The sequence below is a fragment of the Pelophylax lessonae genome, assembly GCF_965119305.1.
Source record: "Pelophylax lessonae genome assembly, chromosome: 4".
In the NCBI taxonomy this organism is placed as follows: domain Eukaryota; kingdom Metazoa; phylum Chordata; class Amphibia; order Anura; family Ranidae; genus Pelophylax; species Pelophylax lessonae.
In genome coordinates, this window is record NC_138771.1 from 27100346 (window position 1) to 27120921 (window position 20576).

Genomic DNA, 20576 nt, shown 5'->3' on the forward strand with positions numbered 1-20576 from the left:
AAAAAAAAAGGTTCCGCCATACCCCGCCAACCCGCCGCATCCACAATTCTCACTCTCTTCCCCCTAACTCCTCTTGCCCCTGGATTGGCTGTTCTGAACCCCAGCAAGTAGGGCTTGAGGCTGGGTTCACACTTATGCTAATTGGATGCGGGTTTCCATGCTTCGCTGGACTTGGAGGCAGTGGGGGGGGGGGGGAGAATCAGGAGATTACTAAAATCATGGCTATGGTTGGGGTTAGGCTGGCTGTTTTCTTGTTTTATTCTGTGTCCTTTGGTGGTTCCTATTGCACCAGTCTGGGGGTGAGGCCTACTTTTCATTCCTGTCTACCCTTGTGGCAGTGTCTTCCATGCACTTTCTTCTTTCTGTCATGTTGACTCTGGGGGGATCATCCCTTGTGTTATTGAATGGCTCAGTGGTCTCTTCATGCCCTTATGAGCTATTGGGTTGTTCTAATGCTATATAGTCTCTGGTGTACCTCTGTTAGCGAGGTTGGTTGTCTGGCGTGGCAAACTCCTTTAGTCATTGAGATTTATCCCCTTGACCCCTTTAAATGTTAGACCTGGGCCTTCCTATGTAGACCAGCTGACCATTCTTGCCTGGACCTGTTTTCTGAGCTAGATATTTCCCTTCTGGGGATTATTCACAGTGTTTGTTACTTTTTACCACACAAGATTGTAGGTCCTTTTTCTTCTTTGGTTGGTAGTGTGTTATCGTTCCACCTGTTTTTGATGGTTTCTGGTTGCTCAGCTTCTCGTTAGTAACATGTTTGGTTTTCCCTTCTGTGTGGAGTCCTTTCCCTCCGTTGACCACCTCTACACTGGACTGTAGCATCAGCTTGATCCTTTTTGCTCTCCCCGTTGGTCGTGGCAGGTTCCCCTTATATAGTAAGGGGCTACATCCCATCCATTCAGATTCAGGTATTGGTACTGCAAGTGGAGTGAGGCCTGTTAGTGTTTTCTTTTGTTTGTACTTCCCTCAATTGGGCTTCTTTTGGGTGTCCCGACTGTATCTGAATTCTTGTGTTCCTTAATGAGAAAATTTGGAGTTTTGTACTTATTGTGAAATCCATTTCTTGGTGTCCGTTTGGAACAGGCGTCCTGCCTCTATTCTTGTTCATGCCTATTAGTAAAGCTTTACCACAAAACTGAGGCATGCAAGGTAGAGGAGGGCTTATTCTGTGGGTGGCTAATTCTGTTTGCCAATGTCCAATCCTCTTGTAGGTGGCAGTATACCTTGACTATAATAAATATCTTTGTCCCTCAATGGACTCCCAAGAAATGGATTATACGGTAAGTACTAAAACTCAATTTTTTTATGTTGGGTGAAAAAAAAGACCTTATGTGGGTTTGAATAATTTCTAAATGTAAAAACCTTTACGTAACACCTAGCTACCATGGGGAAAAAGAGGTCATGTTTGTAGCTAAGATGTGCTCTCTATTATGAGTCTTGACCCATTTACTATGTTTATAGGTTTCTGTGGTCAGCTAAGACCTCATACTTGTAGATGTCTATGTATTAGGGATGCACCGAATGTTCGGCAACCGAAATTATTCGGCCGAAAATAGCAAAAAAAGCACTTTCGGTGTTCGGCCGAATAAGTAAAAAGGCCAAATAAATTTGTGCCGAACAATGACGTTTTTAATGACGCGGATGGTGGGTTGGTAGGCCCAGATTGCGGGTCCCCGACCGGCGACCCGCCATCCCCGAGCATCACTGTAAACATAGCCGGAGGCACTACAGGAAGCAGAGCGGATGCTTCCTGTATAGCCGCTTAGCGCCGGGGTCTGTCACAGGCGGAGTGATACCAAATGTACTCCGCCTGTGACAGGGCACAGGAGCCATACAGCAAACATCGACTCTGCAGATGGGAGGGAGGGAGGTAAGGAGAGACATGAGAGGACAGAGACACGTGAGGACAAGGGAGAGAGACACGTGAGGACAAGGGAGAGAGACACGTGAGGACAAGGGAGAGAGTGAGAGGACAAGAGAGAGAGAGAGTGAGAGGACAAGAGAGAGAGAGAGTGAGAGGACAAGAGAGAGAGAGAGTGAGAGGACAAGAGAGAGAGAGAGTGAGAGGACAAGAGAGAGAGAGAGTGAGAGGACACGAGAGAGAGAGAGTGAGAGGACAAGGGAGAGAGAGTGAGAGGACAAGAGAGAGAGAGAGTGAGAGGACAAGAGAGAGAGAGAGTGAGAGGACAAGAGAGAGAGAGAGTGAGAGGACAAGAGAGAGAGAGAGAGTGAGAGGACAAGAGAGAGAGAGAGAGTGAGAGGACAAGAGAGAGAGAGAGAGTGAGAGGACAAGAGAGAGAGAGAGAGTGAGAGGACAAGAGAGAGAGAGAGAGTGAGAGGACAAGAGAGAGAGAGAGAGTGAGAGGACAAGAGAGAGAGAGAGAGTGAGAGGACAAGAGAGAGAGAGAGAGTGAGAGGACAAGAGAGAGAGAGAGAGTGAGAGGACAAGAGAGAGAGAGAGAGTGAGAGGACAAGAGAGAGAGAGAGAGTGTGAGAGGACAAGAGAGAGAGAGAGAGAGTGAGAGGACAAGAGAGAGAGAGAGAGTGAGAGGACAAGAGAGAGAGAGAGAGAGAGAGACATGAGAGGACAAGAGAGAGAGAGAGAGAGAGACATGAGAGGACAAGAGAGAGAGAGAGACATGAGAGGACAAGAGAGAGAGAAATGAGAGAGAAATGCGAAACACCGCGTTCGGTATTCGGCCTTCGGCCAAGAATTTCATTTCGGTGCATCCCTACTATGTATGTTTTGACCCCCCGCATTAAACAGCTATTGTTTGTTTGTGTATCATCTTAGGGCCATTTCACACCGAACGCAGTTGGATGCATTTTGAACTGCACTCCAACTGCATAGACCACCCAAAATCAAGGTAAGCCTATGGGCATAGTTCACATAATTGCAGTGCAGTTCAGCGCAGTTAAAAAAAAAAAAAAAAAAAAAAAAAAGTAGAGCATGCTGCATTTTTCTGCACTGCAAATGCGGTTAATGTGCTATAGACGCCTTCAAATGCACTGCACTGCGCCCATATAAGCCAAGGAAGACGAGCCCAAAAATGTTTAGAAAAGTGCCAAAAACAGTGCAAAATGCATTTAACTACTTACCGACCGTCCGCCGTCGATTTATGTCGCTACTTTGAAGCTAAATACCCGGGTTATGGCAGCAGGTAGCTGCCATAACCCTGATATTTTTAAAAACGGCAGGCGATCGGCTTTCACTTAAGGTTGGTCCCAGCGGGATCACCCTTAACGGTGCGGTGGAAAAGGTGCCCCCACCGTGTCCCTCCCACCGTTTTCCCCACTTACCGGACCTGCTGGCAACGGGGAAAACAATCTGGTCCCGGATGCGCTGAGACAGGAAGTTGAGTGAGGGCAAGATGGCCCTCACTCGACTCTATGGTCATGGAGGACCGCATCGACAGCAACCGGTTTAAAGGGCCTATTTTTTTTTTTTTTTTTTTTTAGTGTAGTTATGAGGTCTGAGGTCCGTTTGACCCCAGATCTCACAATAAAGAGGACCTGTCATGCCTATTTCTATTACAAGGGATGTTTACATTCCTTGTAATAGGAATAAAAATGATCAAATATTTTATTTTTTTTTTAAATAAATGGGACAAAAAAATAAATGCAAGCGCCCTGTCCCCGTTAGCTCGCGCGCAGAAGTGAACGCATACGGAAGTCCCACCCACATATATACACGGTGTTCCACACTTATACTGCCTTCTACAGGAGTAGGACACTAGACTATGGGGCAGTCCATGGGGGTATACTCCCATTTCCTGCTATAAGTATTCAGTTCCGGAATCCTCTAGCCGTCGCTACAGACGATTTAGTGTTTCCTTGGAGTCAGTATTGTCCGATGTCACTATAGTGATAGCAGCCAGCTTGTTTGCACCTTGGTAATGTATGACTATGATCCAGGGCAGACTGCATGCAAAGCCGCCCCCAGCATTCATAAAAAGACGGGAGTCTGCCTCCTTCGGGCCTCCTCCATCTCTTGGCCTCTGGAAAGCTGCTGGTAGGGCACTGAAGTGAAGAGGAGACTGTGGGATTAGGGGAGTTTTGTGATTGGAGGTCTCTGTGATTGTAGGGGATGCTGTGTGATTGGGTGGCTCTGATGTGATGGGGAACTCTGATGTCATAGGGGACTCATATATTGGGTGATGTGATAGAGGGCGGCTTTCATGTGTAGAGGGACACTGATGTGGTGGAGAGACCTGACATAATGGGGGGGGGGGACCTGATGTGAAGGGGGCTCTAATGTGATGGGAGGACCTCTAATGTAAAGGGGGGATTCTGATGTGAAGTGAATTTTATTAAGGTGGCAGTTTGGTGATATAATTTTTAAAATCATGGCACTGGATACAGTGTGGGGGGGGGGGGGAAGAGCAGGGCATTAATGTGAGGCCGCACATTCAAAGAGGAGGCAAGCAGTTCTCAAACGCCAGGTTCAGGTTTCCTATTAATAACCTTTTACATTTTTTATGTTTTGGACTAGTGTGCCTCACAGTTTTGCATACTTTTTAAAGAGTGCCACAACTGAAAAAAGGTTGACAGTCGCTGCCCCAGAACATAGAATTTCTTATTTGGCTGATACAAGTACTTTATTGTGAGACTTGCACGTTGTATTGGCTGTAGTGTGACTGGTTGGAAAAACATCGTAGCTACTGACATCACCTTCATATGTGAATCACAATTTGTTTTGCAGCTGAAAGCTCTGACCCAGAAGTCGAAGTTGTGATCCCGCAGTTATTATGGGCTGGAGAGGTGCCTCTGCAAGGAGATGAGTCAGACTTTTCTAACATCCGAAGGCCGCGCTCTGTTACAACAGGTGTAGGAAGCCACCCAGACAATATGTACATCCATCTACCAGCCTTGGGTCAAAATTTACATTTGCACCTACAAAGGAACCTCCAATTTCTGGCTTCAGGATTCACGGTAGAGGAGAGAACGAAGCTTGGAGAGAACGTCCAGACCAGGATCCCTGTGAAAGATCTTTGCTTCTATACTGGAGAAGTTCTGAACCATAATGGGTCTTTTGCATCACTGAGTGCGTGCACAGGACTGGTGTGTATATGTTTTTGTTCTTATGCAAATCGAAATCTACGTTAGTGTCATTTGTAGTTCCATCTCAGCTACATATTTCCTAACAAGATCTTGTGTGAACTATGAACAATTTTATGTTGGAGGTTGATGTAGGTATCATGAGTCCAGCTGATTTAGGGCCAATTCACAATAGGCATTGTATGTGAATCGCACAGGAACGCTGTGAAAAGAGGTCAGTTGTGATTTGTGTTTTTAAAATTACAAGTTTTACACTTTTTTAATCATATTTCACTGTCCTTAAGCTGGCCATCCACACAAGTGAGGTGGATGAAGGAATCCCCCATGCTGAGACATTGTATTCAACAGTGGGACTGTTCTCCAACATTCCCGTTTGGTGGAAGTTGATCTATTAATTGACTTCTGTTGAACATGGACAGCCACACGTGGATTAAAATTTGGCTGGTTACTGCTGACTTGCCAAATTTCGATCCCACGATGGCCAGCTTTAATTCACACGTATACACAGTGGGCCAGTTTTGGGAGGATTCTGTCCAGTTCTTGAGGCCTCCCTTACAAAAAGATATTGATGAGACAGAATGACTCCAGGGATGAAATGATGAAGGGTGTGAGGAATAAAACGCATCAGGAGAAACTTCAAGGAACTTAACCACTTTACCACCGGAGGATTTTGCTGTCTTACGTCCAGGCCACGTTTTGCGATTCGGCACTGTGCGACTTTAACTGACAATTGCTTGATCATGCAACGCCGTACCCAAACGAAATTTACGTCCTTTTTTTCCCACAAACAGAGCTTTCTTTTGGTGGTATTTGATCACCTGTGCGATTTTTACTTTTTGTGCTATAAACAAAAAAAGAGCGACAATTTTGAAAAAATAATATTTTTCCAATTTTTTTTATATGAAATTCCCCCCCCAAAAAAATGTAAAAATCTAAATTTTTTAACATTTTAGGCCAATTTGTTTTCTGCTACATATTTTTGGTAAAAAAAAATGTTTTTTTTTTTTTTTTTTAACGAGTAATGGCGGCGATCTGCGATTTATTTTTATTTATTTATTTTTTTTTTGCGGGACTGCGACATTGCGGCGGACAGCTCGGACCCTTGACTGACATTTTTGACACTTTTGGGGGTACCAGTGACATTACTACAGTAATCAGTGCTATACATAAGCACGGTTACTGTAAAAATGACACTGGCAGGGAAGGGGTTAATTTTTATTGGTGTTTAAGGGGTTAATGTATGCCTGGTGCTTATTAACGTGTGTGGGGGGAGGTGACTGAGTGACACAAGGACAGATCGCATGTTCAGCTATGCTGAACCCTGCAATCTGACCCGGTCTATCACTTAGGAGATCCGCCCGCTCTGTTTACACAAGCAGGCGGATCTCCACACTCGATTCCCCGACGATCTTGGAAGAGCGGCGGTGATCACCGCCGCTCCTCCCCTGGCCCTACTCCCACTGTGACTGAATACAGCGGGAGCGAGCCTCCGGCGGCGCGCCGCCGAGAAAGGGGAGTGTCTGGTGACGTAGGTCTACGTCGCCAAACGATAACGAACCACTTTGCCGCAGTAGAGCTCTAGTGAGCAGTGGCAAAGTGGTTAACAGACCCTCCAGCACCCCTTGCCATTACATACATTCACTGCTGGAGGTGCCGGAACTGCGTTCCCCCGCGTTCCCTCTGAAAAAAAGCCCTGCGTATAAACACTGGGCTAGTTTTGGGAGGATTTTGTCCAGTTCTTGAGGCCTCCCTTACAAAAAGATATTGATGAGACAGAATGACTCCAGGGATGAAATGATGAAGGGTCTGGGGAATAAAACGCATCAGGAGAAACTTCAAGGAACTTAAGATGTACAGTCTGTAAGAAAGAAGGGAAAGGGGAGACTTGACTGAAACCTCTAAATACATAAAGGGTGTGAATAAGGTTCAGGAGGGCAGGATTTTCAGTATGAAGACAAGATTAGGAACATGTGCACGTGACTTTAAACTAGCAGGAGGAAAGTTCACAACTAATCTTAGAAAGTATTATTTTACTGAAAAGAGTAGTTGATGCTTGAAATGCACTTCCAGCAGAGGTAGTGAGTCAGTCAACAGTAAGTAGATTTAGTGCCCATTCACACTACCGCGACTGGTCAGCCTGACAAGTCGCGGCCCATGCAGTGCTACGGGAACCGTTCTAATAGGAGCGACACAATTCGCTCCAACTTAAGTAGTTCCTGTACTACTTCGGGGCAACACCAGAAACGACTTGCATTGAAATTCATTATATGAAGTCCGTGCAAGTCGCGCCGAAGTCGCGGTGCATGCGACTTCACAGGTCGCCCCCGAAGTCGTGCCTCGGTAGTGTGAACCGGCACTTAAACAGTTTAAAATTAAACAAACAAAAAAATGTATAAATTTAAAAAATAAATAAAGAGGCACATACACGATGGACCACTTGGTCTTTTTCTTCTGTCCTCACTCGATGTTTCTTTGAGGAATCCAAATGCCCTGCCAGTAAAAATCCAAAGGGTCCTGATCCTTCAAAGAGTATTCATAAAAAATATAGTTATGCAAACCATGTGTATGCCCATGAATATTGCAGTCCAAATGCCAATTTTGCTTGTATGGCAGGTAAGAATGAACCTTTGTTTGTTCTGAGCAAGTTTGGGTCCAAACCTGTAAGTCACCTGTCATTCCTGAGCCTACTCTAGCTGTGTGGCTGTATTAGGACAATGATGTCACAAACATCCCCATCCCTTTTTGTTAACATCAGCTTCAAATTGGTTACTAACCCACCCAAAGGTTATTAGCCCAGGAATGACAGATGTTTTCTGGGTTCGGAACGAACAAACAACATCATCCCTAATGGCAAGAAAAGACTTGTTAGTAAGTACCAGTGATTGTAAATCTTTCCTACTTGAAAATCCTAGAAAATCCTTGGAACCCCATAGGAGCAGGTGCCATACGTAGTAAAATTGATTCGCCGGAGGATAAAATTGTAAAAGTAGGCTGTCAAACAGAAGATTGGACCCTACGGGTAAAGAAACCTAATATACTAACATGGTGAACACGTCTTATATTATCAATTTTTACTTACTACTGTGACATATCTAGGAGACAGATTCATTATTTAATTCAGTTTGACACCAACAAGTGGGTTGAAGTCATATGATAATGTTTATGTTGGGAGTGGTAAGCATTCCTGGTATGACAGATGTCAGTATGGATTGGCAAATGGCTCTGGTGCTACATTCCTAACTGTCTCTGTTTTTTTTAAATTTTTCTGGATCTCTGATAAGGATGACTTTGGTAGATAAGCTCCTTCCAGTTAGAGAGCTAGATATAATAATAACATTTTTGCAACTTCGTACAAACCTCTAAATCCTTACATTGCACATACCGGTTTAAAATGTCGTAAAAAATGATACCTTGAAGTTATAGCTATTTTATTATTGAATCTGATTTTTTTTTTCTTCAAAACCCCAGTTTCTTTCTTTACAGAAAGTGAGTGTATTTAACTTGATCGAAGTGGTAACAGTTTGATGTCTTAGGAAATGAATGTGACATCACAACGTTCCTTAAGCTGTGGCTGATGGACTTCCCATTTGATGGTGTCTAGATAGTTCTGTGTCCGGTGCCACTTGGTAGAGCAAGTGGTATCACACCTGTGTTTATAGCTGCCATCAAAGGGGACAGTCTGACCACTACTGAAAGGGGCATTCATTCTGCTGACCACCAATATAAGAGGCGTTCTTCCTACTAACCACCAATATAAGGGGCGTTCTTCCTGCTGACCACTACTGTAAGGGGCATTCTTCCCACTGACCACCAATGTAAGGAGGCATTCTCTCCACTGAACGCTAGTGTAAGAAGTGCATTCTTCCCACTGACAACCAATATAAGGGGTCAATCTTTCCCACCAACCAGCAATGTAAGAGGCATTCTTCCCAATCGCCATTTATGTAAGGGGGTATTCTTTCCCCTAACCATCCTTAGAAAGGCCATTCTTCTTACAGACCGTCAATGTAAGAGAGCTTCTTCCCACTCATGACCTGTGTAAGGGAGGCATTCTTCCCAGTAACCACCATTGTAAGGGACATTCCTCTCTTTGACTACCAACATAATGGACAGTGTTCCAACTGACTACCAATGTAAGGCACATTCTTCCCACTAACCACCAATGTAAGGACATTATTCTCATGAACCACTAATGTAAAAGATGTTCTTCCCTCAAACCACCAATCTAAGGGGCATTCTTCCCACTGACCACCAGTGTAAGGAACATTCTTCCCACTGACCACCAGTGTAAAGCCTCGTACACACGAGTAGAAATTCGGCCGGGAAATTTCGTCCGATGACCAATCTACCAATTTTCGGCTTGTTAGTATGATGCTTCCGACAATCGACTCCGACTATTCGGCCGAAAAAATTCTGGTGTGCAGGCTATATAATTTTTGTCGACCATCAAAACACGTCCGATTTTCATCTCATTAGTACAGATTTCGATGGGGAAAAATCTTATGAGCAAGACTAGGCATGCTCAGAGATGAAAGAACACATAGAAAGCAATCCAACACGTGACATCACTTCTGAAGTAGAATTCTGTCGTACGGGAAAATTCGTGTGCAGTCTAGAGCACATTCCAACCAACAGACACCACTCTGGACTAAAGACGGACAACCGGTCGCAGAAATTCGTTGCGTGTGTGCGAGGCTTACGACTCTTCAATGGAGAGCTGCCCAATCTGAAGATAATCATACAATTAATTAGTAATGATTACCTGTATTCAAAAATTGTGTGATTCTCTACCAATCCCATAAATCTTCAGGGAAATATTCAGGCTAATAAACTTGCGGAGTTGGTGAATCTCATGAACTGATCATCACTATTGATATACTCATGTGGTTGGTGATGTTCTATGATACCACCACTCTGGACAAAAGACGGACAACCGGTCGGCGGAAATTCGTTGCATGTGTACGAGGCTTAAGGAACATTCTTCCCACTGACCACCAGTGTAAGGAGCATCAATTTAAAGAATCTTCTTCCCACTGATGCTTTTGATTTTAGAAGATTTTAGCAGAGGGTTCCCTGAGATCTAAAAATCATTTCTAGGGTTCCACTGGTAAAAAGGTTCAGAAAGGTGATGGTAGATGATGGCCGTAGATTGACTCCAACTCTCCCTCCTATACTTGAATGGCACTTATTTGTAATCTTCTTTTTTTCTAGACCCTTAGCAGATGGATAGTGTTGGGGAAAACTGTTTAATCAGTGAGTCAGAGTTGATGGTTTCTGTTGCCTTGCACTTGATAAGTCTTGAAAGCAGTTAAGATAATCTTATTTACCTGACTTTCCCACAGTTTTATATTAAAAAAAAAAAAAAAAAAGCATGTGAAAATGTGTAGTAGATACATTAACTCTGACAAACTGTTAATATTAGAAAAGGGAGACATTCGTAAAACTTGGTTGTAAATCCACGGCAAAGAAATACATCTACCTCCTTGGTCAGATTTAGGTTTGTATTCATACTCCGCATTATGCTTCTCTGTTTGGAAATCAGTTTCTAAGCTACATTACAGAAGCTGTCTTTTAATACAACAGCTTTTTACAGCAATCGTCAATCATTGTACCTAAAACTGGCCTTAAATCTGTAGATTTTCATGAGACGATTGTCATTTTCAGAGCATTTGTTTGATTATCTAAGAGTTAAAGGGGAAGAATTAGCAACTGGTTTCAAGCAGATTGAGTGAAAAAATTAGGAGGACAAGGATAGTACATTTTTTGTCAAATCTAATGAGCGTGAAGAAATTTCCAGTCATTGAATTCACTCTTGGTCAAGAAAGAGTCTTTTGTGCAATTACATGCCAAAGTTATTCTGGAAATAGAACATTCATTCTACAAAAAAATGACATGGTACATGAATGAAAAGTCATTAAAAATTGGTCAAGTCCATGAAGGCACCACCAAATGAAATTCTACAGCATCAGTGAGATAGTTGTTAGAGGTAGACAGGTAAGAGATAAGATGCATGTATGTTGCCAGTAGCTAGCATGGCAGGGAAAGAAAAAAAAATGTAGCATTGTGCTGTAATTGAGTTCTTGATGAAGGAGGGATGCAGGCTGTCCACTATCCTTCAAAGGCTACAGAATGTTTACGGAGATGACATTATTGATAGGGGTCACCAATGCAAAGACATTGCTCTTCTCAATGGTGTCATCTCTATAAACATTCTGTAGTTTTATGTAGATGTCAGACCACTTGTGCCCCTCCATCAAGAACCCAATGATGGCACGATGCTTCGGCTTGGAATCCATTATTTCCCTGCAATTAAAAATATTAAAAATAGGAGTCACTATTAGGGATAGACCGATTATCGGCAAGGCCGATAGGTGGCCGATATGCGCTTTCATCGATATATCGGTATCGGCCCCGGAACTGGTCGATATTGCAGATATTTTTGTGACATCATTCTTCCTTCTTAGGCCGCCTCCCTCGCCTTGGACAGCCTCATCTGGAGTCGGAACTAGTCTCGCGGGAGTGTATCGCAGCCATACAACCACCCACAGCAGCCCGGTGCCAGCCAGCCACCCACATTCACAGGCCCTGTACCAGCCAGCCAGCCACAGGCACTGTACCAGCGAGCCAGCCAGCCACCCACAGGGCCCTGTATAGCCAGCCACAGGCATTGTACCAGCCAGCCACGCACACGCCCTGTACCAGCCAGCCACCCACAGTCCCTGTGCCAGCCAGCAACCCACAGACCGGGTGCCAGCCACCCACAGGCCCTGTACCAGCTAGCTGCCCACAGGCCCTGTACCAGCTAGCCGCCCACAGGCCCTGTACCAGCCAGCCACCCACAGGCCCTGTGCCAGCCAGCCACCCACAGGCCCTGTGCCAGCCAGCCACCCACAGGCCCTGTGCCAGCCAGCCACCCACAGGCCCTGTGCCAGCCAGCCACCCACAGCCCCTGTGCCAGCCAGCCACCCACAGCCCCTGTGCCAGCCAGCCACCCACAGCCCCTGTGCCAGCCATCCAGCCACCTACCACAGGGTGCCAGCCATCCAGCCACCTACCACAGGGTGCCAGCCATCCAGCCACACACCACAGGGTGCCAGCCATCCAGCCACACACCACAGGGTGCCAGCCAGCCACCCACCACCGGGTGTCAGCCAGCCACCCTCCACAGGGTGCCAGCAAGCCAGCCATTAAGCATTAAACAAAAATTAACATGTTCAGTACCAGATTTGTGTCAACAGTTGTCTTTATTTTTCAAAACTTTAAATTTACAAAATATCGGCCAATACGTTGTGACCAAAATATCGGTATTGGCCCCAGGGCTGTGGAGTCGAGGAGTCGGAGGAAATTTTGGGTACCTGGAGTCGGAGTCGGCAAACAATGCACCAACTCTGACTTCTACTAAATTTAGATTGGAATTTAAAAAAAGCAAGTTTAAATGTCCCAATTCACAAAAAGTTATAATTAATGACTTAGTATAAGGAAACTTATAATTGAGGAGGCCAAATGTAAAAAGGAAGATCTACAGAAAGTTCTGAAAGGACGTTTTGTCTTCCTTAAAATGGATGCATGCACACGTCACAGAGTCAATTATTTTGCTATTAATGTTAGATTTGTGGATGAAAATAACAAAACAATAACACGGACCCTCGGCTTAAAGCACACTCAGGCACATCACACCAGTGATTACCTTCAGAAGTTAGTGGAGGGTGTTCTAGAAGATTTTGAAATTACAAAGGAACAGATTTTATGTGTTGTGACAGATAACGCTTCTAACATGTTGAGCACAATTGAGAAGATGAACGCAGATGAAGAAAGTAACAGATATTAGAGTTAGAGGAAGACAGCTCTGCAAGTATTGGAGAAAGTTTAGAACCTGAAGAGAATGCTGACATTTTTTTAGACAACTTTGTTGAAGAAGCATTGAAGCTTGCTACTATTCATCATATGCAATGTGCTGTTCCTACACTGCAACTTGCCATAAGAGATGGATTAAAAGATCGCCGTGCAGCTACACTAATCGGCAAATTACGGCAAGTAACTGTTGCAGCCAGGGCCCCGAAAACAGATGCAATTTTGAAAAGACGTGCAGGAAAAGGAGCCATTTTGGATCAAACAACTCGCTGGGGAAGCACTTAATGGTAAAGCGTTTACTTGAACTTAAAGACTTCATAGAAGAAATGGACAATGAAAATCTTGCATTAACTGAAAGCCAGTGGACACAAACAAAAGAGCTGGAGAACCTTCTTTCTCACATCTTCACTGTCACCAAGAGGTTGCAATGTGACGATCTAACCCCGGGTAAATTCTTCTTGGAATGGAAGAGCCTGTTATATCGCCTGAAAAAAAATAGAGGGTTAATAGCTGAGGGCATTGCATCTTCAATGATGAAAAGAGAGAGTCTTTTGCTGGAAAATGAAATCTTGTTAGCGGCTATTTATGTCGACCCAATGAGCCGACTTTTGTTGAACAGTGAACAGACTGCTACTTGGAAAAAGGCCCTTTGATGTAGCAGTTTGCATGAAGGGATTACGACCTGAAATACCTCCACAGGATGAAGTTCTTTTAAGCAATAGTGGTAACTCAGGATCATCTTCTTCGAAGAATTAGACTTTGATTCCTTCTTGGACAAAAGGGTAGTTGCTACAGGAAAGCGACGTCGCATAAATGTCCAAATAAAAAAAATTCCAACAGGAGTTTTATAAAGCACTAAAAGAAGTTGAAAAGTATGATCGCTCATCAAAACTTACTGTTGAAAAAGCCATCCTTGTTTATGCAGAGATCGTTAGTGATGTGGCCAGAATAGTTACTGCAATGCCACCCACCCAAGTCAGTGTCGAAAGATTAATACATATTAATACAGAGGAGTCGGAGTCGGGGAGTCGGAAGCACAAAAAACTGAGGAGTCGGAACATTTATCTACCGACTCCACAGCCCTGATCGGCCCTGAAAAAACCATATCGGTCTATCCCTAGTTACTATGGAAGAAGAGTTACTCTACCAACATGTGATTTGAACGAGCTATGTAAGTTAATAAAAACAAGTTATGCCCACTTTTGCATTACTTTTGGTACAGCCCTTGCATGTAGCTGTTCACAGGGCTGCCATCAGGGGGGTACAGCCCATACACATGTAGGGGGCCCAGGCGTCCCGAGGGGCCCCAAACACGGTAGGGTTGCCACCTGTCCTTGCAATACCATTCAATTGCAAGCTCCGCCATTCTCAGCAGACTGGCACTATGTGAGGGGGTCCTGCCCCTCACTAGCCCTCACAAACAGCTGTAGGCCCAACCCTCCCCTGTTCTCCAGCTGTTCACTCCTGGACAGGAGGAGCGGCATTTACTAGAACTGTTCACCTTTATGTTCCTGGGATGCAGGAGGACATGGGACTGGAGGAGGAGGACATGGGATGCAGGAGGGCATGGGACTGGAGGAGGAGGACATGGGATGCAGAAAGACATGGGACAGGAGGAGGAGGACATGGGATGCAGGAGGACGAGGACATGGGATGCAGAAAGACATGTGACAGGAGGAAGAGGACATGGGATGCAGAAAGACATGGGACAGGAGGAGGAGGACATGGGATGCAGGAGGACGAGGACATGGGATGCAGAAAGACATGGGACAGGAGGAGGAGGACATGGGATGCAGGAGGACATGGAACAGGAGGAGGAGGATGACGACATGGTAGGCGGGTCCTGGGGAATGTTGGTGGTCAGGCCCGGGGGGCCCAGGCCAGGAGGGGGGGGGGCCCAGGCCTAAAAATGTGTAAGGGGCCTCAAAATTTCTGATGGCTGCCCTGGCTGTTCATGTACTGCTGAGACTTTCTCTATTTTGGAAATCTATGTAATTTTACATTGTGATCCACATTTAATTTTCTTGTGATTTTCACTTGTCCTAGAGTGACATTATTCACCTACTGACTTGAAGTGGTGACATTGTCACCCCCTCTGTGTGCGCTACCGATGTTGGACTAAAGAATGCCATTCTGAGGCACAACGTGCCCGCAAGTTCGATACTGGTACCAGGTAGCAACTGCACCGGAAGTAATACACTGCATGTAAGGTCAGAAAGCAGTACTCAGCAGTTAGTCATGGTATATTGGAAGTTGTTCTGTTTTTTTTTTTTGGAAGATTTACAGGTAGTGCTTGCAAAAACGTGTTACTTTATGGTGAAATAAAGAAATTTGACGTTCATAAAACCATACCTATCCTTAGACATGTGACAATGGGTGCCTCTGTGGATCAGACTACTGATTGGCTTTTGTTAGATATATTTAAACTTGCCTACTTCAAAAATTCATCTGAGAATCCAGCATAGGATCCAGAAGGACCCAGAATTTGGACCCCCGTGGCATCGAGAGTGACCAACCTTGTCCTGCGTAGGGGCAGGGTTTTCTCCAACCACGCGTTATACCTCATAGGGTGATGGAACCCTCAACAGATGTAAAATATTTTCCTATTTTTTTTCCTATTGATTAACCTTTTAAGCCAAATTATCAGTTTTGGGCTAACTCCCTCTTTTTTTTGTTTTCTTTTTTGGTGGATGCTCTAGTCTGCCCCAGAGTTTGTTGACTATTTCTTTAGGACTGAACCTATCAGACCTACGTGAACCACCACATCCTAAATCTCAATGCCTTATTAGGTTGGAAAAGCTTGGGTTCACATCTAATTTATCACGGTCGGTTATTTATGACCTCTCAAGTAAATCACAGTTCTTCCACAAAAATTGCTTCATCTACATGGTTATGTAGCACTGCCCCCGTGAAGACGCCAGATTTTATATTTTCGGGTCCCCCCTGAGTTACCAGCATACAAAAATGACAGTTTGTCTTTCCTTTTTCCTTCCTTGGCTCGCTCCAATAATCAGTCCAGGGGTATTTGGTTGTTTTGTGTTTATTATAAATTAGGGATAGGAGAAGGGAATAGTGAGATTCTCCAAATTAACTATGCACAATGGTTGAGGACTCCTATTTCAGGTACAGCCAGGCTGTTGAATCAGCCTGCCACTATGGGTGAATTTGGATTAAGTCTTTTCCTAAGTTGACTTGGTGAACTGACCATTCTCTTCAGGACACTCTCCCTAATATCCTCTTTCTCTTCACTGCCGACACCTGTCCACTGACTATCCTACATGTGGGGTGGCCCCCCTCAGGACAGGCCCCTTGACACGAGTCCCTGTACTCACAATACCATGGTCCCAGGGTCTCCAGTGTCTCCCCCTCAGTCAGCTTTCCTGGACCTCCAGGTTCGGCTCCTCTCATCTGTTCCTCTGGCCCTCAGGACGACCTCCTGCGACCGCACACCACTGCTACAGAGGAGGAGGCAGCTGCCCCCTCCCTCCAGGACTCTGCTCTCCAGCCAAAGACCTTGCAGCACATCTGCTAATGGCTTTTATACAGTATCCCAGAATGCACTGAAACGACCTGCCCCATGCCAATCACCAGGACTGTATCCAAGCCTATGCATCCATTCGTCTGGTTTTCTCCCACTCTCCAACATGCCTCCCTATTGGACCAGTGTGAAACCCTTCTCTAGACACAATGAATTGCATACTGAGCACATTGAGCAGACCCTACTAAGTAATCCTGCTCTCTGGTAGGCAGAGAACAATATAGTAGATTTGCCTGCAGCCCCTCTGGTAGGCAGACAGGGCTCAAAACTATACTCCTCTCACTAGCACCTACCTAGGAGGGTGCTACAGTTACATGGTTAGTTTGGGTGAGAAAAGACACAAGTCCATCTAGCTCACCCAATAAAAGGGGGGGGGGGGATCGTACAATCTTATACCCAAAGTTGATCCAGAGGAAGGCAAAAAACCCCAGCAAAGCATGATCCAATTTGCTCCAGCAGGGGAAAAGAATCCTTCCTGATTCCCTGAGAGCTAATCTGATATTCCCTGGATCAATTTTACCTACAGTGCCTTGAAAAAGTATTCATACCCCTTGAAATTTTCCACATTTTGTTACAAACCAAAAATTCTAAATGTATTTTATTGGGATATTATGTGATAGACTAACAGAGACTTGGGACTGTGGCAGAGGTTCACCTTCCAGCTAACAGAGACTTGGGACTGTGGCAGAGGTTCACCTTCCAGCAGGACAACGACCCTAAATGTACAGCCAGAGCTACAATGGAATGGTTTAGATAAAAGCATATTCATGTTTTAGAATGGCCCAGTCAAAGTCCAGACTTAAATCCAATTAAGAATCTGTGGCAAGACTTGAAAATTGCTGTTCACAGACGCTCTCCATCCAATCTGATAGAGCTTGAGCTATTTTGCAAAGAATGGGCAAAAATTTCACTCCTCTAGATGTGCAAAGACGTACCGAAAAAGACTTGCAGCTGTAATTGCAGTGAAAGGAGGTTCTACAAAGTATTGACTCAGGGGGGTGAATACAAATGCACCCCACACTTTTCACATAATTTGTAAAACATTTTGAAAACCATTTATCATTTCCTTACACTTCACGATTATGTGCCACTTTTTGTGTTGGTCTTTCACATAAATCCCAATAAAATACATTTACGTTTTTGGTTGTAACATGAAAACTTGGAAAATTTCAAGGGGTATGAATACTTTTTCAAGGCACTGTATAAATGTTAAAACCCAGTTATGTTAGGTACATTTAGGAAAGATTTGAGGCCTTTTTAAAGCAATCTACTGAGCTAGCCAGAACCAGCTCTGGAGGGAGTCTATTCTACATTTTCACATTCTTACTTTAAAGAAGCCTTTCCGTATTTGGAGATTTAATCTCTTTTCCTCTAGACGTAAAGAGACTCCCTCTTCCCCTCTCCCCAAAGAATTTTATTAGGTTTGTGATCTACCAGAAGGCTGGGGGCATCTTTGTTTAGGGACAGTATCTGCTCCCTGGTCCAAGATTTAGATACATTCATCTTCCCTACTCCTTAGAAGGCTAGGGACATCTGTGTTTAGGGTCCGTATCAGTTTCTTGGTCCAAGATTTAGGTCCACAGATTTAAGAATGCTGAAAATCCTGATGTTTATGAATACAGGCTTCCATATCCTTGTCTGTTCGTACATGTCTTGCACAACCGATATTATGGTTGCTGCTTCTCATTTTTTGACTGATGTGCAGTTGATGTAAGTGGTCACTGGGAGAAAGGAGACTGTGGCCGACCAGCGAGGACACCAATGACTATTTCCCGGATTGCTACTCATCTATAACAAAGATGAGGCTATTGATAGGGTTTTGTTCTATAATGTTATGGAGAAAGGCTAGAATCTTGGCAAGATTTGTTTTGTTGGTGCCATTTGTCTCCGTATTGGAAGTTTTCTCTTCCTGTGTTTCTGACTCAATGTTGCATAGTTGGGTTGAAAAAAGACACAAGTTCATCATGTTGTCCCTTGAAGAGTAAAGCTGTCCGTATACGGATTCCTTCAGCCACACTACACAGCGCAAATGGAGGAATCTTCTGACGCAGCAATTGTATTCTGACTGCTGGCCCCGCAGTTGACCAAGACCGCAGGTCACCAATGGCCCCACTTTCCCAGATTGCTCCCCTGGGCTTTAGGCACAGTCCCATGACTGGAGACCAATAAGGTAAAAGGTACCTTTTTTGAAGTCTGTTGGGTGCATTAGCTATCACGTGACTCAGAATTGAACTTTTAATATTTTATTACTATGATGCCAAAAAGTAGTATTGAAGACACGCTGATGTTTGCCATGGATTATGGGATTCAAGTTGTGATGAGCTTATCAGGAATTGGCAACTTTGAAATGAGTTGTGTTTTATATCCTCAGTTTATAATTAAAAGTTTAGTTGCTCTTTAAACTGATCTTATACAATGGACCCTGCACAGAGACCTCAGGACCATTCTCTATTAATCCTTTATGCGGTGACATTACAGTGAAAGTGTTGCTGGCCTTGTGGAAGCCAGGGAGACGTAACTAGTTCTGTGGTGTCCTGGATACTAAATTTGGATGCCAAGAATATTGGATGCCAAAATTTGCACCTTCTATACCATTCATACAAAGAAGACATAATGTCCAGCAGAAATACAGTTGGTGTTCCTGCATGTATGAAGCCATCCGAGGGCGCTGCGCACATGTCAATTAGCTGATATATAGTGCAATCGGACCTCCCTTTATTTTTTTTCTCTGCACCTCATACTGGAATTAATTACTTTGGTTTTGCTGAGTCAAGATCTGGAAGGCGTTGCATTGCTGAACATTTCCTAAAAAGCAGGTAAATCTGTCCTCTCATGATTTCATCCCTTTGATTCATCCACAGCCTCTTACCAGGTCAACCAAGCAGAAATGATCACAAGTACTTGAGATAAATCTCTGCTGTAGGTCCTCCTTGTGTTGCAAGGGTTTTATTTTTATAGGAAAAAAACTTGAATTGTTCTTGGCAGGACTTGTGTAGGGAAGGGAAGCCTCTCCTGAGCTCCAGGCTCTGGGTGACTCTCTCTTCCTGTGCCTTGGTTTTACATGTCTTCGAGGAATACTCGGTAATCGCTTTTCTGCCAACTGCAGAAAATGAACATCACTGCTAGGAAGCAGCTTGCTTGGAATCCATCCGAACTTTTAATGAGGGATCAAGTAAAGATTACAACTGTTAGTAAGCCAAGCTGTAAGCTGCAAGATCATTTTATTGTAAAAGTTGCAAATCCGTTTCTAGTTGGTGAGGGCAAATGGACATTGTGAGGGTTGGACTTGTCTACTGATGGCTCAAGACATTTCACATGCAATGGCTAGTTTGTGTCCAGAACCCTCAGGAATAGGAGAGCCATTTAGGGCACGCTTCTGTGTCTGCCATGTGCTATAGGCTTTGAAGACTCCTTTAAAGTGCACCTGTACCCAGACTATGGGCATTTAATTATTTATATATTCCCCTAGGTTCCCACCTCAAATTTCTATTCTGCCTACATCAGGACTAACATCTACTTATACCTTTCGCAGTCTAAGGCAGCCCATAGACTGTGTGAATTTCGCATGATTACCCCATCAACACAGTGCTCACAGGGGAATCCCTCCTGCTGAGCAATTGTTTTCTCCCGGCGGGGCAGCAGGGGCGGGCGGAGGAAGCCGTCCCTGCCAGGAGAAGACCATGATTATCACTAGCGGCTTTAGCAGGCTCTTGCCATAATTGGAAGGCTGGTTGTACCCAAGTTGAACAATCAATCCACTTGGTACATTCAGCCTGCCCATTAATGGTTTGAATCTCAGCCGGTTCTTTCAGAACTGGCTGAGATTCGAACCACGAATGGCCGGCCTTTGTCTAGACCAGGGGTCTCCAAACTTTTTAGTAGAAGGGCCACATCGCAAACTTTACACATCTGTGGTCCAAAAAAAATCAGTAATTTATAAATGAATAATTGTGCCTTCCCCATCAGGGTCTCCCCCCCATATTGGTGTCCCCATCAGGGTCTCCCCCCATATTGGTGTCCCCATCAGGGTCTCCCCCATATTGGTGTCCCCATCAGGGTCTCCCCCATATCGGTGTCCCCATCAGGGTCTCCCCCATATCGGTGTCCCCATCAGTCTCCT

At 44.6% G+C, this 20576-nt stretch overlaps 1 protein-coding gene across 1 annotated transcript in view; it reads left to right on the forward strand.

The window, feature by feature from the left end:
* The window catches only part of ADAMTS17 (ADAM metallopeptidase with thrombospondin type 1 motif 17), a 540263-nt gene that overhangs the window by 41347 nt on the left and 478340 nt on the right, over positions 1 to 20576 (forward strand). The window contains exon 2 of the mRNA XM_082253049.1: positions 4712 to 5070. Within this exon, the coding sequence (XP_082109175.1) occupies positions 4712 to 5070 (359 nt within the window). The remainder of the gene's footprint in view (positions 1 to 4711; positions 5071 to 20576) is intronic.